This window comes from Cynara cardunculus (assembly GCF_001531365.2).
Source record: "Cynara cardunculus var. scolymus isolate 2C chromosome LG 17, CcrdV1, whole genome shotgun sequence".
Classification (NCBI taxonomy): Eukaryota; Viridiplantae; Streptophyta; class Magnoliopsida; order Asterales; family Asteraceae; genus Cynara; species Cynara cardunculus.
Window position 1 is genome coordinate 25,002,735 of NC_037544.1, and position 23,810 is coordinate 25,026,544.

The 23,810-nt window shown below is 37.2% G+C and overlaps 1 protein-coding gene across 1 annotated transcript; it reads left to right on the plus strand.

Moving 5' to 3' along the window:
* Positions 1 to 784: 784 nt before the first annotated feature.
* Positions 785 to 23,802, plus strand: LOC112500112 (E3 ubiquitin-protein ligase RFI2-like). Its single transcript, XM_025103413.1, has 6 exons — positions 785 to 1,224; positions 4,692 to 4,861; positions 7,068 to 7,117; positions 22,211 to 22,236; positions 22,327 to 22,675; positions 23,207 to 23,802. Exons 1-6 carry the CDS (start codon positions 1,053 to 1,055, stop codon positions 23,604 to 23,606), a joined length of 1,167 nt encoding a protein of 388 aa, XP_024959181.1. The 5' UTR covers positions 785 to 1,052; the 3' UTR covers positions 23,607 to 23,802.
* The last annotated feature ends 8 nt before the right edge of the window (positions 23,803 to 23,810 follow it).

The window sequence follows — 23,810 nt, forward strand, 5'->3', positions numbered from 1 at the left end:
AAGGGACAGGCATAGGGAGTTGCCTATTGTCATCTTGTTTTAGTCTTTTGTCTAAAATGCACTGTAATGATCTTTTGTAACTCAACCCCAAAAGTAAGTGGGTTAGAACTTGAGTTAAGCTTGATAATTTCAAAGACTTCCGCTGTAATAGTTTAGATGGTTTTAAATTAGCTATCTTTTTGGGTGCATTTTTGAAGGAAAAAGATTCAGATTACGTAACATTTCTCTTGAATGAAAACAAGGATGTTACAATATACATATGGATCCGCCAATGTCTGCATCCATTTACTTCTCTATTGTTGTTGGTTTTCAGTTTTAAAATATGAAGGCAAACAAAATAATTAATGTGGTAGTTGGAGGAAAAATGAATAAATGAGGTGAATGATGTTGTAGCCGGAGGAGGTGAACGGTGACCAATGGTGGAAGGGGACGGTTGTTGTCGTGGAGGGGGGGGGGGTGATTGGGGTTTAGGTATTTACTTTTATTTAATATATTATAAATGTTTGTATATATTATTTACGAATTTGTATACACTTATAGTATTTACAAGATGACGAGAATATCTCATGTGGGTATTATAATAGTCGTAAAATAACGAAAATACCCTCATATGACTTGTACGGGCGAGACATTTAGCATAAATTTATCATTTCTAACATCCCGGACTATAGTGATTGATTTTTGCAATTATTGAAGTGTTAAAAACCAAAGTTTTGATAAATATCAAGGGATTTTTGTAATTTACCCTTAGAAAAATATATGGCAAAATAGTTGAGAGGCTCCCACCCCAGCAACGACAATCGTGAAACCATCTCCGTCTTCTCTACACATCTTTCTCTTATTCTCTCTTATCAGCTATTTTGTTCTATCTTTGCTCGAACCCTCTCTCGACCCTTACCTAACCTTGTCGTTTTGAAAAATCATAAGTAATTATTTAAGATCAAAAGACCTCAAAAAGAGGGGTTTTGGACAATTAAGGATTTTGAAAAGATTATTTCTTGTGTTTTTTTTGAAGAAGGGAATTGGGATTTGTGTGCTTCTGAATTATATTTATGGGGTTGGAAGACGCAGATCTTCTAGATGATGGGGATGCTGCTGGTGGAGGAAGAGGGGGAGGCGGCAAAGCTGCTTCGTCGATTCCATGTTCGATTTGCCTCGAGGATGTTACAGATTACGCGGATCGTGCTTGGGCGAAGCTCCAATGCGGTCATCAATTCCATCTTGGTCAGTGAATTGCCTTCTTATTTTTGTATTAAGTAGTGATTTCTGGGGAATCAACTACTTGTTTGTAAATTCAATGTTCAATGTAAGGATAGAACATAATGAAATTGTATCCTTTTTGGGACTGTTCACTTAGTAATGAGACATAGAGATTGTGGATGGGGATTACTTAGAAGATATGTTTTGTAGGAAAAAATATGTTTTTTATGGGATCCTTCCACATTCAATTATCTGAATCTATGTGTTTTTAACAATTAATTTCTGTTCTTAGCTTTTTTGCTGCCTATGCTAAACCCTTACGCTAGACTTTGATCTTGGAATCTCTAGTACACATGGGGATCATATATGAGTCTTTTCACCCATTCATGGATATCAATTAAGAAAATTTACTTGCTTTGCTTATTGGATCTACCATCCATCTTGCTTTGAGTTAATTGTAGTGAATTTGTTAATGGCTTGGAGTATATGATGTTGATACATGAACTTGATAGTAATAGTTAAAAGTGAGCAACACTTAGATCATCACTTTTCTTTCTAAGCGTAATATATGTTGAGGATATGAATTGAATAACTAGATACAAGCAAAGCAATCAAGTAAATAGTACTGCTATTTTCCGTTCTTCGTTTTGTACGACATTAGGTTATATATGTCTCAGTGAACTAGTAATGGCTAATTGCTATTTCATTGAGTGTGCAAGCATCCACATGCTTTTATGCCATGTCAAAAAAATGAGAACTTAGCATGTATAATAGCCTGTATAGGATTTCCAACATATAGTTTTCAAATGGATTATTGCTGGGATTGGGAAATATCAAGATTAGACAATGTGCCTTGATTGATTTGAGGCCATGGGTCTAAAAGGTGAAGTTGAAGCATATAGTTACCAAATAGGAGATGCATATGAAAGTGTCTAGTGGATTTCCACACAGAACTGAAAGAGTAAAGATTAGTTTTTTGTTGTGCGCACAGACTAGTATGCAGTAGCAAATATGATATTTTGTTTGTTCAACCAACCCTTTTACATGGCTAAGGGGTTGTTCACTTGGTTTACCATTAAGTCCTATATGCATGAAGTTGTCTGTATGATTTAAGATAAATTGTTCGATTGTTGTGCTTTTTAAAGAATCTAAGTGTAAGAAATGACTATTTTATCCCCAATCTATGTCAAACATCTTAAATGCACAAGCACCACATTTCTTTTAGACATTTCATCAAACACCTAGAATACAAATACCACATTTCTTTTAGCCATTGCATCAAACACCTAGAATACAAGCACCACATTTCTTTTAACCATTTCATCAAACACCTCGGATATGCTAAAAAGCAACAAATTCTCAGTAATTAATTGGCAAAATGATTTAAAGCAAGATATAAAAAAGAGCATACAATTAGTAAAGAATCACAAGTATCAACACGTACAAATTCAACAAACTAAATTTTCAATAAATCCTCATAGGAAATTGCTCAATTTTGATAGATTTCATAAGGAGACTTCTCAATACCAAGAAAAACAGAACAAGTCCAACCAAGTAGCCACAATCATATTTAATCCTATCGTGACCATCGAAGCATCATAAATGGAAGCAATATAAAGAGCCAAAGTGTCTAGGCACGTCGTGGGTAAAAAAGGGTCGGATGAAAAACCAATCGTTGTCGATGCATCATTCTTCTGTTTGGAACCCCTGAGTTAACCTGATTTATTTAGAAATTTTAGAAATTCGGGAGCATCAAACCAGAAGTATTCAAAAATCAAGAGCTTCATTCTAGAAGTTTCGAGCTTCATTTCTTGAGCAGATCGATGGAGGGGAAAGCAGATCCAATGAACAAGATAAGAGATCGGCGATGGGAGTTGCCAGATCGACGAGGAGGGAGGAAGGCATGACTGGCAATGAGGAGTCTGACCAGTGATGGCTGGAATGAGGTGCCGGAAGAGACGAGCTTTTTCTTGCGGGAGGTTTTTCTCGTGGAAGAGACAAATATTTTCTAAGGGTATTTGTGGAATACTCTTGGCTGAGTGTATATGACTAACCTATTGTGGCTCACCGGATAAGCATTCAGTTGAATCATTAAGCCGCAACCGAACAGGTCTCTATGGCTTACCAAATAAGCCATACAACCTATATAGCCCATTAACCCTAGGTGTAGGAGGTCAAGGTGTCATATTGACTTATAGTCAGGTGTTGTTTGCGAAAACATTAATTGGACAACTCAAAACGAACATGCAATGGTCTTTTAATTAGATCAACCCACATCCACTTCATTAAGGACTTATACAGGACTATAAGTAGCGAGTCGAAGGCACTAAATAACAACTCCTCGATTTTTGCTTTTCTCCTTCATGTTTCTAGGGGGAAGGTATCATTTATCGCTTCTTGTCGTCAGGAGTTTTTTCCTTTTAGTTAGCATCACTTTTACCACATTTAATTTTCAGTTAAATTGAGCAATGCTGATGTAAGATGAATAATTTCTAATTGTTTGCATATGTGGGAAGGCAAAACTCTGCTTGAGGTTGTATGAATTTGCTGAGAACCTGTAGCAGAGTAAATTTATGCCATTGGCAAAAGTTCATTGAGACAGTTGTGTTGCTTCTGCAACTTTTCACTATTATGGCTGTTGCAATAATACCGTTGCCCAAAACTTATATTTCTTCTTTACTTATATGAATTATGAAATAGCAGTGAGTGTCTCTTGGTGCAGTAAGCTTCTTAGTTCTCTATAATTTTCATGTATAAGATTCGGAGATGCATCCGGTGCCAACGCATTCATATATGTAAATCATTACTTTGAGGCACTCGTTCATATGTGTAATTCATTACTTTGAGGCTGCTTCACAGACCTGGAAATGGATGCTGAATTTTTCTCGACCAGTAGTTTGCTCAATTTAGTAGTTGAAACTTTTGGAACTGAAAAATATGAACAAACCCCTGAGTAGGGTTTGATCTTAATGCCTAAGTTGTGGTTTGAACTTTATGCAATGTCTCATTCCATAAAATAATGGACCTCTTCGTTAGTGATTGGGAGTTTGTGCATTGTTTCAAGTGACTGCCTCAATGATTTGACAGTTGTGAATTGTTCCACCCAATAAAATCATTTATTTCATCCTCCTAGTATTTTATTGGGACCACTTTATGAAATTCTTAAGTTCAAATTAATATAGATGTGTATATACCTATAGCTTTTACGGACCACTTGCAGAAGTATTACCATTTAATTACTAATAATCTTCATTGATTTCATGACTGGTTGAATCCATGTCAAACATAGATCTTGGGATTTCAAAAAGCTACTTTTGAAACATCAAATAGTATCTTCAATCAATAGACTATTGGATTTTATGTTCTCTACGTTTCAATGTAATTCATATTTGTGTTCTTTTTATCACAATCTGCAAGCTTACTGTAACTGATGCTAAGGTCTTGTGCGAAACTCAGGGCATTCCTACATGATTTTGTTTTGTTTGGTACAGATTGCATTGGTTCGGCATTCAATGTCAAGGGAGTGATGCAATGCCCCAACTGTAGAAAAATTGAGAAAGGCCAGTGGCTTTATGCAGATGGTTGCCGGCCATATCCCGAGTTAAACATTGATGATTTAGTCAATGATGAAGATCTTTATGATTTGAGTTATTCTGACTCGGTAAGATGTTTATCTGTTTTATATATCTTGTTTCTCAAATGGGTTGATCTTTTTCTTATTGGAAAATATCACATGTATTTCCTAGTTATAAATTGATCTGATTAGGTTCTCTTATTTCTGCAAACCCTCAACATTTTGGTCTAAACCTTTAGTTGAAGGCTCATTGTTATCTACAAGACTAGAGACGATATACAATTTTAAGTTAATTTAGTGCTCTTAAGTCTTATCTTCACTAGATTATGCAATGTTTACATCATGTTCTTGAAATCTCTTAAACATGCGGACTTTTGGAAATCTCCACGTTTAAACTCCTAAACATGCGGACCTTTGAGGTCTTACCCGCACCAGTTGACCTACATGTATATATCCCTTTTCTGCACCAGTTTAACCCAACTGGGTCATTCCCTTCCTCTCAATCCAGCCCAATGAAACCCTAATCTCTTCTCTTTTTCTCGAACTAAACTGGACGAACGGCAGCTGATGACTGCCATCTCTCGCATTCCAAACCTCAATGAACACTGACAGGAAGCATATTCTTACTGTTAAGGTTTTAAACATCAGGATCAACCGTTGACGAATACGATATACTAGAAGCATCACAAAGCATCGACTCACCACCCTCAGCTTGTTTATGGTTCTATACATAAAGATCAGTCAACCTCTCCTACCTTGATTCACCTACTGCATCATCATTATGACGCATTAAAATCAAATGAATTGTAGTTCAAGTCTTCAAGGTTTGGTTATGACAAATCAACAGGTTAGGATTTAGCTTTATTTCGATCGATTAGCATTTCTATTTCTCTTTCTGTCTGTACAAGTTAGATAATGTGCTCATTTCTCAAGTCATCTATTTACTAGATATTTGTTTTTGCTTTCATCATACAATAATTTGGGACAATGTATTCGATTTTCGTGCTTGTGTTCAATAAAGTTAGACCAATACTGAATATAACTTTCACCTTAATTCCTTCCATTTCGACATAGTACTTGATTACATCTTGCTTTATCGCATTGGTACACAACTAGTTAAAAACTACAAAAATTGAATCAACCAATTGGAAAACCAACTTTTATGCTTGGCAAATGAATCCTCAATGACTTTGGCTAATTGAGAGGGATTTTAGAATGACTAGAAGCATAAGAAACAGATGCTTGCTCTAACATAGAGCAATACGAATAGGGTGAAATAGACAGTGGCAATACCTGTGAATCTCGGTAATGGACTTTGCCTACAATTGGTGTTGCTATGAACCTCTTTAGAGGTATTTATGTTGATAGATGGAGAGCGCAAAGAAGATGGTGTGGAGGAGTTACTGTTAATAGAAACCCAATCGTAACAAAGCATATTGAACTTGACTTACTAGTATTTGATGGAATAGGTGCAATCAATGGGGATGAACAACAGTTGAATCAACAATGGTGGGTGAAGTTGGTGATTAGACCGAGTGGGTGAAGTACAGGTGTTGTAGTTGTGGTCCTCTGGAGGGATTCAAACTTTAACTTTGTGGAGGACAACTAAGGATTGAAGTCTAATCAAATATTCCCTATGTGCTAAACCTAGGGTTCTGGGGAAACACTATGGGACAACGGGAGTTCCTACTTTTTTTCCTCCTAACTTGTGGACCTCACAACAGATATGAGTATCTGTTATGCCCTTGTAGAAAATGCTAGAAGAAACCATAACCGTGTTTTATCTATGGAAGCTATTGAATTTGTTTATGTAATCTGATTGTTAATGAATTTGCTTATGCAATCAATAATTACTAAATTCGATTTCTTTGCAACTCAAAGTATTTCAAGTGTTGCGATTATTAATTATCATTTCAACCGCAAAATATTGTTTTTTTTTTTGAGAAATGCATTTAGCAAGTTAAACATACAAACCCAACCCTCAAAAAGTAACTGGTATGGTTATTCCTTTGTGATTGGAAGGTCACATGACAAGTTAAAAACTACCTCTCTGCAAGGGAAAGGTAAGTACATACTATATAGATTTCCTCCCTGACCCTTGGACCTTGGTGCACTAGGGCCATTTATGTGAATGAAAGTTAATAAAAAGCATGCGTCATTGTGGGATAATTTATTAGGCATGCTTAACTGTGTATGCATTCTCTTTCTTTTCTTCCACACTTCCCAAAAATGTCTTGCTTTATCACTTGGACACTACGACATATGTTACAATGATCACTACTTGCTTTTGCAGTCAATGTGGTGCCCATTTGGTGGATTTACTCGGCTTGCTGCTGCTTTTGAGTAAGCACAATACGCTTTTCTGTTTTCTTGTATGTGTTTAACTTGCTTTTCCCCCCTTTGCATGAGCTACGCTAGGTGACTTGTTTGTGAGATACTATTTCTTGAATCAAGTACTTGATTGTTGCCGTAGAAATTTGCATCTATATTGATATTCTGATTACTTCTTTAAGAAACTTTAGTTAGGGTTGAACCTTAGAGGTTTTCATATATTTCTTATTGGTTCACAAACACAATAGCACAACTATGTATACAAGTGATGGAAAATCCTTTCCATATCTTTCTCAACTAACTAAGGAAAGGATAAGAGCAATATCAACTAAGGAAAGGATAGGAAAAATCTCTTAATTTAATGAATACTAGAAATTAGGGATAACATCCCAATTTACTTGATCGACGAGATCTGTGATATGATCACGAACAGAAAATCTTCACTCCCTTCAAGCTGAGTATGGAGGTCAATCATATCTAACTTGTTTATCATCTTCTCAAACATGGTCTTGGGTAAAACTTTGTTAAGGACATCATCTACCTGAAATTCAGATGGCACGAAGTAGGTGTGTTCAAAAAAACCATTAGACCGCTCAAACCTAGTCAAACCGGACCGTTTTTGGCAGTTTGAGTGGTCTGGCTGTTCGGTTGTCCGGTTCGGTCTGAAAAATAGCCAAACCGCTCTGTCTGGTCTGGTCTGCGGTTTGAATGTTTTCTTAAGCGCTATGACTGAACCGACCGCCAAACTACACATGTTATTAATTATAACTAGTTTTCGTGTTGTAGGTTCAACTTCTATGACCCAATTAAGTAAAGTCGTCCAAGGCATTATATTTTTAGTTGCATTTCTCAATTGACCGTGTTATCTAAATTGACAAAATCCCAAAATCCATCAAAAATCAAATACAAAATTCTAAATTGTCTTTCGACTTGCTTAATGTTTGTCCTTCCAACTATTTTTGGTGGACTTATTTAACTTCTTTTTAGTTTTCTCAATATTTTTTGTTTTTAATTTTGGAGATAAACGTTAATTCTTTATTTATGTATACTATTTTTTTTATTAATGTTATGTTGGCAAAAATTTTGTTTTGGATATAGTTCTATGTTTTTTTTGGTTTAAATCCATAAAAGGGCCAAACCACCTAAACCGGTCAGACTGACCGTCTTTTTGCGGTCCGGTTTGATCAATTGTAGCAAAATCGTTCAGTTTGGAAAATTTCTAAACCGCTATTATGGTTTGATTTGTGGTTTGGGTGATTAAACCGCCGAAATCGGACCACAAACACCCTTAGCACAAAGGAAAGCTCAAGTACTCTTGTCTCTATCTGCTTTCTGATAAAGTGTCGCTCTATCTCCACATGTTTGTTACGTCATGATGCACCCGACTTTTGAAATTTTCATGGCTACCTTGTTGTCACATAGAAGCCTTGTTGGTTTCTTGTTGAGAAGCCTTAATTCCTTGAGCATCCTTTTAACCCACAAATCCCATGGCACATGGCCCTGAATTTAGCCTTTGCAATGTTCCTGGAAACTATGTGTTGTCTCTCTTATTCAAGTTTCCAAATTTCCCCAAACAAAGTTGCAATAACCGTTGTGGCGATCTGTTCTTGAACTTCCCCAGTAAGAATCAATGAAGATTGAAATTCTCTTGTTTGTTTTCTTAAAGAAGAGTCCGTGTCCTCGATTTTTCTTGAGATAGTGGAGGATCTGGAACACTGCATCCATGTGTTGCATAGTTGGAGCATTCATGAACTTGCTGACCATTTCATTTGCGCATCCAATATCCGGTCTTGTCTGAGAAAGGAATTAACTTCCCATCCAGCCGTCAGTATCTTCCTTTATCTACTAGCTTTACATCTTCTTTTGGTTGAGAAAGGAATTAACTTCCTTCATCGGCTGAGGTTCATTGGGATACTTGTTGGCTTGCATCCCAGAAGTCCGGTTTCGGAGAGAAGATCGAGAGTATACTTTCTTTGTGAGAAAACAATTCCTTGCTTTGATATGGCAACCTCCTAGGAAGTATTTTAACTATCCAAGATCTTTGACTTCGAACTCTCTTCCAAGAACCGTTTTTAGGCGGATGATCTCCTTGAAAAAATTCTTCGGTAATGATATGTTGTCCACATAGACGATCAGCACAACAGTTCAACCATCGGAGGAGTGTTTGGTAAACATTGTGTGGTCAGTTTTCCCTTGAATGAAGCCATGCCTCTTTAGTACCCGAGCGAGCCTATCAAACCATGCACGTTGGGATTGTTTTAGACGATATAACGATTTTAGCAGTATGCATACCTTATCTCAGTTGTCGCCAAATTCAGTCCTTGGGTTACATCCATGTAAACATCTTCCTTCAACCCTCCATTTAGGAATGCATTCTTGATGTCCAATTGGTCTAGAGGCTAGTCTAGGTTAGCAACTATTGGCAGGAGCACACGTGTAGAGTTAGCTTGGTGACTGGTGCAAAGGTTTCAGAGTAATCGATTTCGTATGATTGAGTGAACCTCTTGGCCACTTATATCTATCTACTAACGCTTCTATTGACATTGTATTTTACATAGAGCACCCATTTACACCCAACTGTCTTCTTTCCATTTGGTAGCTCGATATATTTCCAGGTGCGATTGGTTTCAGTACTTTAACCTCCTCGTTCACTGTCTCCTTCCATTCCTAGCTTCTTGTATATTCCTGGGAATTTTGTATCTCACCCAAGGTGGTAATGGAAGCTTTATACTTAGCTGATAATATTTCATACGACACGAAATTGCCTATTGGGTGCATCATACAACTACTTTTCCCTTTCTTGAGAGCTATTAAAATTTCCAGGTCATCATAGTTTTCAATATTACATGAGGAGGAAGGATTACTACACATATGCTCATTTGTTGGTTGTGGTCTTGGTGTAGTTTGACTTAGTCTTGGCTCAACAATAGGTATCTGTGACCTTGTATACACAATGTAATATTTTGGGCTTGTGTTTTCTGTCCCGATGGGCTGACTTTCTGCTGTCGAAGGCTTGTATGAGACCGGTGAGGGTTGATTTGTGGCTGTCGAGGACTGATTTGAAGCTGGTGAGGGTTGATGTATGGTTGTCGAGGGCAAATTTGAAGTAGGTGAGTTGATCAGGTGGTTTGAATGGTTGTGGCACCGGATTAGGGCTGAGGAGGTGTCTGAGGGGATGTCTTAGTATGCTAGGAATGAGTATTCTTCCACAATATCCCTTGAAGTATCGGTTTTGGCATAGAATTGTTGATCTTCGAAGGTGACATCTATGGTGTTGTACACTTTGTTTGTGGACGAAGAGTAACACGGTACGTCGAGTACCCTAGGAATTTACATTTAAACGAACACTGGTCAAGTTTGCTACGGTCTGGCCGAGTATTATGGACAAATGAGGTACACCCAAACACTTTCAGAGGAGTATGAGACATGAGTTTGAGGTGAAGATATGTGGATAGAAGTGTTTAATGTGGTGTTTGGAAGGTGAGGATACGAGAGGCATGTGATTGATCAAGTATGTTGTTGTCATAACAGCCTCTCTAGTAATGCTTAGGAACATGGTTGGCTAATTGGAGAGAGCGGGTAACCTCCAAGAGGTGCTGATTTTTTCTTTTGGCCATGCCATTTTGTTGGGTTGTGTTTATACATGAATTTTTATATGGACTATCCTGGGAAAGGTATATTGCAAGTTTGGAATGAAAATATTCTTTGGCATTGTTGGTTTTTAAAATTTGGAATTTTGAGGAAATTTGACTTTGAATCATTTTGTGGAACTTTTGGAAGATAGCCTGGACTCCGAATTTAACTTCATTAAGAATAACCAAGTTACATGGGTGTTGTCATCGATAACGTGACAAACTATTGTGTATATTTTTGGTTCAAGATGGTCGCCAAACATCAACAAGGTGAAACAGATGAGAGACTTTGTAAGGAATTAGAGGATACGAGTGTCAAACATGTGCTGATAATTGGCATGTTTTGCATTTAAGAGAACTAAGATTCTTTGTTATTAACAAGGGAAATAATTTATGCAAATACAAGAAATTGGGATAGTATACGGTGCCATAACATAACATCACTTTCTACGCTGGAAACCATAAACAAGGCCGACTTGAATCTGGAGGAGTTTGCGGACACATTGGTATCAAGTAGGTACAAATCTACTTGGACTTCAACACTGCCAATCTTCTTCCCTGAGCTCAACCTTAAATTCACATATATAAGGAACAAATTTTGCATGACGGTTCAAATCTTGGGTGAGTTTACTGATATATAAAATATTGTACTCCAGATTTGGAACATGTAGCACAAATTTTAGTAGAATGAACTTTGATATAACAACTATACCAATACCCTTTACTTGCGAATTAGACCCATCCGCTTGGATTGTGGTAACATTCGATTCTGGCTGGAAGGAGAAGACGTTTCAGTCACCGGTCATATGATCTGACGCATAAGAGTCCACAATCCAAGGCTTGCTCTGCATCATACGAGTGGTCAAAGCATTTCTTTGTGCTAGAGTTGCAGTCTCTAAAAGGATTGCGTTCCCTGCAACGTGTCATGGAAATTTGCTGGAGGGTTGCTATTTGTTCGCTACTAAACATGTTCGCTACTAAATGGTTCAAGACTTTGAGAGGTTGCTAGGTTTGCATGACCATTGTCTTTTGAGTTCTTCGGTTCCAATTCCTTGGCTTCCCATCCTTTTTCCATCGTACTTCTTTTGAGTGACTAGTTTGTTGCAATGGTCGTAGCATGGCCGGTGGACCTTTCTGCCTTGTTGAATTTTCCACTAGGTGATGGGTATCGAGCAAATAGGCCAATCCTTTCTCCAACCGGTCGTTAGTAGTGCTTCCAAGTATTACCTTTCACTGCTTTCCTCTCGTCAAACCTTAGAGAACGCTTCTCGTATGTTGAGCAACGCTTTGTGCTGAGAAATCTTTCTCGTACTTAATCTAGTTCTCAATTTAGACTAGTAGGAAATTTTAGATCCTGTTAGTTTTGAGAATTTGTCTATACCGCTTTGCGTTGGTGGGGCAACTCCATGTATTTTTATTGAAAGCATTAAGTTGTTGCCAATAACGAGTTAGGGTTGTGTAATAACTTATGACAGTGGAATCTCCTTGTCGGAGATCATGGAGCAACCCCTTGATTTCAAAGATGACAAAGGTATTATCTTTGTTGGAAAAGGTGCCCCTTATTGCTTCCTAGATTTTGCGGCGGTCTTGTAGTATATAAATTGCTCTCTAATTTCATCCTTCATGGAACTGAGATTTCATCCTTCATGGAACTGAGAAACCAGGACATTACCAGATTGTTCTCGTTTTCCATTGCTTATAAGAGGCGTCTCCTTCAGGTGACGCTTTTTCTAAAGTAGTCTTCTTTTCCCCACTCCCCAGCCGTCGGTGTAGATCTGGATGGAATGTGAGCTTGTGACCAGTGATGGGCTAGACATCTGAAGCGACCATTTTGTTGAACCCAAGGAGGAGGGTAGTTGGGTTGGTTTTGGCCGATAGTTGAACGGGTGGACTCACTAACCAGAGCCGCCCGACCTGGTTGGTGTCGGCCGAAACTGAAGGGAATGTTTTCCATGAAAGTTCGCTCTCTGATACCATTAAGAAATTAGTGATAACACCCCAGTTTACTTGATCCACAAGATCTTTGATACGATCACGAAAATCTCTAGGAAATCTTCACTTCTTATAACAATGCCTACATGCCCTTTAGTATTTGGGTTTGTTATAACATGCTCCAGGGCACCTAGCTCATTGTTATTGCTTGCTTGGTGTTTGCTTCCTTTGAACTTTCATGATCTCAAAACAAACTTGTATGTTAGATCCTAAATGTCTGATCTATCCAAGTTTGGTTTATAAATGTGTTTGCAAACATGAACATTGTGTGCTGCTAGATAGTGTAGAGTAGTTGTGATTTATAATTTTACTAGTTCAATATGAAATATTGTATCTATTATGGAGGGCCATTTATATTATCCATAGAAAATGGAATGATAACCAAGTCATGTTTCTTTTTTAAATATTATTGATATAATCATTTATTTGGACGAGTAAAGTAAAATCAGAATTGTAGCAGGTAAATAAAGCCTGTCTATCAATTTTCGATGAAAAGATTTATGATTTATAACCCTCACTTAGAACTTCAGAATAATTCTAATGTCTAAACATAATATTGACAAACGATTATTTGGTGGTGTACTTGTTGACATATGATACGTTAAAGTGCAAAAACGTCTCGCTTTTTTCTTAAGACGCTCTTTTGATCTCCTATTTTCTATGCTGTTATATCTGAGCAATAACGGTTATCAATCATATACAAAATAGCGGTGGTAAATTGCGGTTCCGAGAATGGTACTGCAATTGACCGCTATTGCACCAATATTTGACGTAAAATAGGCGGTCAGCAATACCGCTATTGCAGTTGGGCCTCTTTTGAATATTTTGGTCTTCTTTTGGGCTTTTATTTTGACTTGGGTTATTATTTTATTTTGATCCATTAGTTTAACAATTAACAAGAAATGATGCATCCGGTTAGAATTTCTTTGGTTTTCAATTTTCTTTCTAACATCATTGTCGATGGTCAACCTCGATCCCAGCCTCACTTGACGCCTCGACCTCAATACTCCCAGCTTCCTCTTCATCGACAGTCAACCTCCTCCGTGTTTTTCTTCGTAGCCACGAGTCTTACTTCAACCATCGACACCTCCTCCAGCCTCCTCCCCACGAGTCTTGGCTCGTTTATGAACACTTTTCCTATTGTGTTTGTGTGAAACTTGTTTAAGTTGATGTTTTGATGTTGAAACTATATTTTAACTTATGCATATAATATGTTAAGTTATGTAAGCATACATATATATTATATATAATTCTAATAATTATCTGAACCGCTATTTTTGGACAGCTTTACCACCACGATAACCGCTATTTCAAATCTCAGCTTTGACTGCTATTTTGTATTTTGACCGCTATAACATCATAGCCTATTTTAAGCCATTATAATTGCAGCATGGCTATTAGTGGTACAATGGTGGGCCTAATATACCCAAACTAGAACACTAAGCATATGCTAATATGGTTAATACATATTAATTCATTTTCTGATACCTCATGTTGGAACATGCGATCATGTTCCACATGCCAAAAAGAAAACAAGAATCTAGATCAAAACAAAGAATAGCAAATTTCTTCCTTCCCTATGTTCGTATCATAGCGAAATCCATCATGTGGAATGAAGAGTGGTGTCTTCTGCATTAGGAACAATTGCAAACACCAAAGTACGATTATGATTTAGAGAAGGAGAGAACAAAGCAGAAATAAAGTAGAAAACTAGTTATCAACGGATAGATGGCTAAGAAAAGCAAGCACCAGATTTATGAGCAAACCAAACTGAAGGGGAAACCGTGTAGTCAAATCATGTATAGAATTCAAGAGACAACCAAGTCCTGACGAATTAAATCCAAGCAGCCAAAGGAATCACAGTAGAAGAAACCACAAAAGAAGAGGGGTCTATATTATAAACTAATTGTTGACGAGCTCATCATTAACCAACAAGACAATGGAAGGGAGTTTTAACAAACCAAACCAAACTAATAAGGTGAGTCATTCTATAAGAGAGTTGCAATTTTGTAGGAAAAGTATGACTACAAACAGTTTTTTTTCTATCTTTGTTGGTGTTTGAGCTTCAAACCATTATTATGTCAGGCATCATATATGATTCCCTAACCAATACACCTATATTGACCTCCAATAAGCCTTCTCATCTTGAAAAACATTTTGTATAGATTACCACATTTAGGTTGAGTTATGATACAAAATAGACTTATTGGTGTATCTATGGGAAACATGCAAATTGGAATACTACGAAACAATTATAGATCTATGAATGCTTTCCTACAAATGAGGTTGAGTGTGTCCCTTCTTTTTTATTTAGCAAAGAACAAATGGATCATCCAACAAAATTGCTAATAACTAGTTCATCATCAGGTATTCTTAGCATGTCTATTGAATAATAAATTTGTAGAAATTGTAATGCTCTTCTCTTAAGCGCTTTGAAGGTAAGTTTGTTTGAACAAAGTTTGCAAGCTAAGAAATTATTTTATGGCTTGAAATAGTCTCCTAGAGCTTAGTTTTAAATCCTTGGGAAAGACGGTCAAAAGTCTATGTTATGCTCAAAGTGAGGCACATCACACCATGTTCTACAAAATCTCCCCTAATGGAAAAGTATATGTTTTGAATTGCTTATGTGGAAATGACAATGTGGAGCTTGAACTGTTTATTAGAGTAGTAGACTTGCCAAGGATTTTGAAATCAAAGATCCCTCAAAATTATTCCTCGGCATGGTGTTTGCTATATTATGAGAGGGAATTTTTATGTACTTGAGTTACATGGTGAAACAAGGTTGCATCGATGAAGCAACTGAGACTCAATGGAATCCTACCAACTACTTCAACCTACCAAATGTGAAGAAATGAAGAAAAATTAATATTGTCAAGGACCTATAGGAAATCTTACACCTATTTAGATACCCCTTGCAATAATGGTGAGTCGTTCCATGCATTCACCATGACGACCATTTTAATATTATAGAGTTATGAAGGGGACTTCTGGAAGAGGATGGTGTACTAGAGATGAGGGGACCTATAAGTTGAAGTTTACACCAATGTTGACTAGGCAGGAGATAAAGTAAATGAAATATCAATTGCCGGTTATTTTACATCTATTGGAGGCAACTTGATGACTTAGCGGAGCAAGAAACAAAATGTGGTTGTGGGAAGCAATGCAAATGAAATATGCTAAGTACTATGGATTAGGAAGTTATCAGAAAAAGTGAATATCTCAAACCCTTGTGCAATGAAGTTACATTGCGACAAGACAACAGTGAAACTATCTACAATCTGGTTTTTCATGACAAAACTAAGCATGTGGAGGTAGATGAACAGTTCATCTAAGAAAAGATTGAGAAGGAATTGATTTACATGTCCTTGCTAATTACTCATACTAAAGGGTTACCGAAGAACCATTTTACTTTTTAATCAGTAAGCTGGCAATGGAAGATAGTTTATAAACCAACTTAAAGAGGAGGGGGGCGTTGAGGATGCCAAATATTTCATTGTAGTTAGTTCCTAGAATTTTGTGCATAAATTGGTAGTTGATTTTCAGATCATTCGTTCAATGATTTCAATCAACAAAGTGAGAAAATTACAGTTAGAAGTTGTTAGCAATAAAAAAGGTGTAGGGGGAGGGGTTGAATAAACTCTTTAAAAACATAACAATTTCTCGGATTTGCTCTGTGAATTCTCATGATTCTAGCAACGTATATGCAAGAACTCGTAAGCAAGTTATGGGCATAGAGGTGAGCATAGCCTTCGTCATTGGTATTGTATATATTCGTTGCTGATGTGGCATCAAATATGTTGGGGAATATCATTGTGTCTGTTGGGTTTGTTAATTGGTTTCTTGATTCCGGTGACTATGGGGCTGTTTACCAAACACTTACCTTGGTAAACGCTTATTGGTTTAATTACCTTACCGAGTAAACATAACAAGGACCAAGAATTTACCGATAAGAGGGAAGACAAGGATCAAGAGTCTTTCCTGGTAAGTGCTTACATGGTTACAAATGCTTACCATTTATCCATTTTGATGGTCGGGAATGTTACCCAATAAGGTAAGTGAAAGTGGTGACTCTTGCCGGTAAGCATTTGGTGAATGGCCCCTAAGTGTGATCTTCACATCTCAGTAAGCAAGCCTCTTGAGGTTGCATTCGGACAACGTTTTGATGAAGTCTCTGTGTCATAAATGACTTCAAAAGTAGAGATTCCTTTATGAGATTCTGAACTTGATCAACACAGTCTTCATCACAAAGCTCCTCTTCTGACATCTTCATCATAAACCTCCTCTTCTGATATCTTCATCAGTGAGACTCACTCTCTTCTAAAGACTTGATTTTGTTACTGGATCTCTTGCTATGTGGCCTCTGATATGATGTCTTCTGAATTTTGATCCTTACCTATTTCTTCACAGCTACACCTTCTGCTTCTAAACTCAAGGTCTTGAGAACCCAAATTATACTTGAGAACCCGAATTATACCAAGTACTACGGGATGTTTGTCATCATTCAAATCCTAACATTTTTGGGGCCTAAGAAAAGTTTCTTATTTATGTTCATACAATTTCTTCCTTTTATGATGATTATAAATTAGTAGGAAGCATGACAGAAAATATACAGTTTCTTCCCATCTTGGCAACATTTGAGTTCTATCGTCACTTGAAATGGATTAGGACATAAGTCTCATATGCAATTCTTCAGGAGTAACATGGAAACAAGTCTTAACTTGTTTAGTGAAGTCTACAAGAAGTAATATTTGACCCTTTGTCTATTTATTAGCCAAATAAGGAGTAGCATCTATTTTAAAGGTGAGGTGGTTAATAAGCATGCCCAAGGTCTTGAATTCGTTATAATAATAAACCTAGCCTACTAAATTGCTCAATTGACTGCTACAAGTGGAATTTCTCTTGGTGGAGAAGTAGTATAACAAAGATCAAGAAAAATCTAGTCCACTTTATCAAATATTAATATGATGAGGATGAAGAAAGAGAACAAAGCCCTAGTAGTTGAGTTCTGCGATGGACCTCATTTTTGTTCAAGATAAAACTAAGAGCTGCGAAGTATTTTGAGAAAATGGGATTCATTGGGACTTCTTAAAAAGCACCATAGCAATGAACACCTTATACCACCATCATATTAGATAAAGCATAAAAGGTATTGAAAATACCATAGAAGCATGAGTTAAGATGGATTGAATATAGAAGGTTGAAGTTTGGTGACAAAAATGCCAATGAAGATCAACACTAATATCCTACAAGTTCCGGTGATTCATGTTGAAACTTCCTTCGATTGTAGTATGATCAAAGTTAAATGCCAATGAGGAATAGGAGAACCCCATGGAAATAGGTGAACAAGGATCACTTGGTTTGTTGACTGACATACATCTGAAATGATAACTAGTGTGTTGAATGATCTACGAACAAGAATAGGCTAGCACTATTTAGCCTGCAAAATCGGTCTAGAACACCTTAGAACCCTTACAAAGAGCTTCTACCACTAGAAGGCTTGTCAAGGGAAGACTCAATCAGTTAGTTACCGTTGGGAAGTCTAAGCGGCCGTTTACCAAACGCTGGCAAGAATCACCACCCATGTATACCTTATCGGGTAACATTCTCGGCCATCAATATAGATTTTTGGTAAGCGCCTTTTACCCGGTAAGTGCCGGGAAAGAGTCTTCTCCTTCACCGGGTAAGATTATCGATTCTTGCTATGCCTTTTACCAGGTAAATTCTTGGGCTTTGCCATGCCCACTTGTTACGGCAAGTAACACCTAGTAAACATTTAGTAAACGGCTCCTAAGTAGAGGCTCAACCATTCCAAGAGGTGTGAAGTTGAAGCGTGTCCTATTAACAGGAAAATCTAAGTAGATTAGAAAGGATAAAAGGGGTCATGTTGCATGAAGAATCCGTAGTAAGAAGGTAGAGTTTAGAACCTTGCCACCTTAAAACTGCTCTGAGAGGCCTCAACCCCCACATCTGTATTAAAGGTCAATCGAGTAAAGTAGTCAAGTACCATCCAACATGCATATCCTAGACTTCAAATCTCGTGGTAGAGGAAGGTTAAAGAAGCCATAGGCAAAGAATGACCGAGATATCCACCTTGTTGTTACTTAGGATAATTGAGGTATCAAGGGGTCAGATGTTATCGTAGCTAACCATGATTGAGAAGCGGCATTGACAGAGATGCTAATCTACCCCAGTATTTCTCTTTAGGCCCCGAAAGCAAGACCAAGACAACATCACTGAAGGATGCTGATAACGCAAAGACAATATTGGGCGTTGGGGATGAAAGCTGGATGAATCCACTAAAGCTTATATCATTCTTGTTAGAGACTTAGTTAAGCAAGTCCATTTGTGGACTTTGCCTTGAATGTCAAAGAGTGATCCCATCATTATTTGGGAGTGCGGCACAAATGAGGTTCAAATAGGTTGGTTTTTCTTTTTCTCATTGGATCACCAATGATTACAAGACAAGGATGAAGCCTTTGGTTCCAGACAATCTTGGATATGCAACCTGACAATGTGATATTAGAATTTGAATGATTGATGCAACATACGAATGTCAATGGATGGATAATTAATCAATCAATGTAGTGGTCTACTCCAACTAGTAATCGACACATATAATAGTGTTATAGTGTCTATTCGAGTGTGAAACATGGTCTAAAGATGAATCCTTTAATATGTGCATTTTGAAACACAGAACTTTTTAGGAATCTTGGTATGCTTGGACAGCAAAGACAAAGCTAAGCAGTTGTCTATATTGGGTGGGTACCAACAAAAACTAATTTAGTCGTTGCTAGGAAAGATCCCAAGACAATTAATCTTCAAACTGTCAGATCATATGAAGGTTTTGTGTATTCTCGCCTGGAGAATTGAGAGAGGGACAAATTTTTATGGGGCGCAGGAGCTCGAAACCTGTCCACTTGTCATGATTTTATCCATCAAAGAACACCACTGCAGAAGATACTTTAAGATGCTTTCTAGCACAAGACCATGTGTGTGATGGTGAAAGGATGTTTTTCTATTACATCAGGAATGACGTTGAAGCTTAGGAAAATATAGTGATATGTTGCATGTTATCAATTGCTGTACATGTGTTGCTTTTCGGAGGAAATCAAGCAACCAAGGGTTATGAAGAGGCTAGCTGATTTTGTGGTAGATCATATTTTAGCTTGCAAAAATAAAAATTGTACATTGATTGATAAATGAGGTGTAGCCTTGGTGCTGTGGTCGAAGGCCTGTAAAATACAAGTTTTTGTAAAAGACCAAATGTTAAAAAAATCCAAATATGAAGCCCTACTTATTGGGTTTGAAATGATATTAAGATTGGAGGAAAATGTTGCAATTCATTGGAGTTCGATACTAATAATGCTGACAAATCTTGCAAAGAATATAAAATGCGTTAATAAATATTTGGTTCAAGTATATAGAGAATCTGTTGGAGATGCTCCAATCATGCACAGATGTACTTGAGGCAGCAAAATAGTGAGGCAGGTATCCTATAGACAACACAAATTCAGGGAATTGATGGCACTGTTGATCCATTTATCACAATCATAGGAGTGAGCCATGGGAAGATGGAGACAAATCTCTGCAGTCTGAAACTTTCCACGTACAAGCAGGCAAACATTGTCTGTTCTAGCTTTTTTTTTCGTATTCTAGGACATAGAGCTAGATTTTAGTGACTTTGATCAACAGTAACAGACCACTTCTATTTAAAATTCCGGACAATATTTTTTCTTTTTTCAATCTCTGATCTATGGCTCTCCAAGACCTGCCAAAGGCATCCAACTCTGCCTATAAGGTAGGTCCAAGGTTTATAATTATTTATTTATTTATTTGCTATGTGTTGATTTATTAATCTTTTTTAGACATGCTGCAACTAAAAGAACCTTTGAAAGGAGTTATTATTATTTCCCACTGATTGGAGCACAGCCGTTTCAATATGCAAACAATTGTTTTTTTCCGGGAGGTAAAACTCAGAGGAGGGGAAATAATACACACACCCGTGTGCGTATATTTTTGTATTCATGCTCAAAACCAGCAAAATTCTAGAAAATAAAATTAAAGTGAATACTCATGTTCATTTAGTGTGAAAAAATTGAATGCTTTATAAACCAGACGATTAATTACTTTACTCCTTATGTTCAACATCAAATACAATACTAGTTTAAGGAAAATAATTTTCATAAAAAGATCTATTCATCTCTATCGTCATTAAAAGAAGAAAGCAGCAGACGGAGGAAGAAGACATCAATGTTGGCACGAAGTAGAGGTAATAAAACCACAAGGGTGGTAGCATGGTGGATAAGGATAAGGGGATGATAAAATCAACCTGGGTTGAATCCTGCCGTCTACATATATGTTTGTGGCCAATGGGAGATTTACCTCAGGTGTTGTGGGCGAAGCCTACAGTCCCAAATTTGCCATGGGATTAGTCCGCAAAGCCTGTGATCACCTATTTCCAAAAAAAAAAAAAAAACAGAGGCAATAAGATGCCCTTGATCAAAAAAGAAAGGAAGTTCAGGAAAATTTTGAAGTGGAAGAAAGGGAAAAGCATATGGGAATAGAACTCAGACCTTAATTGACACACAAGACACGGGACGATCAAATGATCAACAAAGGCTTGGAAGCAGAGCATACATAACCTAGGATTGAAAGCCGATTTTGTGTTTTTGGTTTGTTATCCACCAATAAGAAAACAAAGCCTAATGATTCGAATGAAGTTAGATGGCATAATCTACAAAGACGATCCAAATAGAGGGGAAAAGGCCCTAGTGCCAAGGTTAGGCCTTAAGGGGTGTTTGATTTCATTTTATTGAGCTTAATGGGCGGTTAGCTTAATTGATTAAGCTATATTAAAATGTTTGATTGTAACTAAATACTAACAGATGATCTTGACATGGTAAGCCAGGCCACCCTATCCTAATGCATTAAAAGCTAGGATTGTTTCCAAAATTATCCTAATGCATAATCCAACCTCTCTCTAAAAATAATAGCCTACCAACAAATGCATAAATTAAAAATTCTGTAATCAAACAATGATGCTTAATTGTTTTAATTATGTTTTAAGTTAATAAGTCTGGTGCAATGAACTTGTTGAATTAATCTTAGCAATTCATAATTCATACAAATTAGAAGATTTATCAGATAATTAATTTCATTTAACTCTTATGTAGACCAGAAGGTTAAAATGGTAATTTTTGTTATTCGGGACAAAAGTCAAACAACAATTTATCTTAATTCATCCAAACAGACTAATGCTTATGAACGAATTAATAGATACAATAATTGATGGTAAAAAAAAAAAAGATCAAACAGCCCCTTGGGACACCTTTATAGATACAATGCCATATATCACACCATGCTTGCCTTTCTTCTTTTACTGCACCTCTATGAACGGCCAGGCACCATAGCTCTCTTTTATGTATGCAACTACCATCATGAACTTGAACTCTGACAACTCATTTTTTTTAATTTTCTGCAGCGAAGTGGAATTTCCGACAACTGCATGTAAGGTTTTGATCCTTATTTGTGTATGTTAATCCTTAACTGTGCTCGGAACTTAGTAATGGGAGTTTGATGTCTTGTTTTATTTTACAGACCATGATCTTGTTGGCCAACATGCTGTTTTTAGTGAACATGCAACTGTTTCATCTGCTACTCATATCTGTCCATACATTGCTTATGTTCAACCACTTCCCTCCTCGACTTCGAGTGCAAATGTAGCTGACGGACTTCGGTATAATAGTCAATGGAACAGCCAATCAGCTCCAAGTGAAGTACCAAATTCGTATGCTTTTCCCACCATGGATGTCCATTATCACTCCCTCTTTCAAACGCCAAGCAGCCGTATAGGTGATGTTGACCATCCTTCTCGAAGGCCAGCAAGGACTAATGCTGATATCACAAGATCAGGATCTTATGTTCACCCATTTCTTGTTGGCCAAAGGTAAACCACTTGATAAACTGCTTATATTAGAGCATCTCCAACAGACTTAACACTTCATTTTACATTTTTATCACTTCCTTTTCCATCAACGATTCTGTATAATTTTTTCAAAATAGAAAATCAACTCGAATTGATTTTTTTTATTTGAAGGCTGCAACATTAATTATATTATTAAAACATTCAATAGATTTAATATCCCAATAAATTTTATATGAAATGAAAATATATTCAACTTGATTGCTAGAACTATAAAAAATAATTTCTCTTTCCACAACATTAAATTTTAAAGAATTCTTCAAATTTGGACATTTTTACATTCTCTCTCCCTTTTCCTCTATTTTCAAGAATCTGTTGGAGCAAAAAATCTTCATTTTTTTTAAGAATTTGTTGGAAATGCTCTTCAACTTCAGTTGAAGACAGTCTCAGCCTCTCCTGTTGCAGTCGCTAAGGCATGCATGCATGCATGGAGGAATAAATAATTTCCTCGGAGTTATTATTAATTGTAGGTTCTGTTTCCTGTGGTTTGAGCAGTTCTGCTAGTAGAGCCCCTGGCTCGGTTGGTTCGTCTATGATTCATCCTTACCCTGGCAGTGCTGCACGGGCACGGGAGCGGTCACAGGCTCTTCAGGCCTATTTTCAGCAGCCAAGCAATGTAACGGCCATACGCACACCTGGATCACAAAGATCAAATGGTCAAGTGCTATCCTCATCATCTGACCAGTCTCGTGGTGGTATCTATTATCTTCCAGCATCAGGTTCATCAAACACAAGAAACTTTCAGGAAGCAGAAAACTCGATGTTGAATCCGTACCACCATATATACCCAGTTGAGAGGGGTCCATTCCAGCAAGGAGGAGGTGGGCCTGGTGCCAGTTTTCGGCAGAGGCACGGTTCAGAGAGGACTCCGTCTCAAAGTCAGTATTGGTCATAAGAGAGTGGTTATTTGGATGATGATTAATCAAGTTTTTATGTAATGCGTGGAGAACGAAATATATATTGTGGCCAGCCAAGTGAGATAGATGTGATGAACTTTGGACTTGAAATATGGGCAGCAAGATTATACGACTCATAATTAATTTGAATGCAGTCATTTTGAGTATGAATGGGACAGGATGCAGTTGCCAATCTATATTTG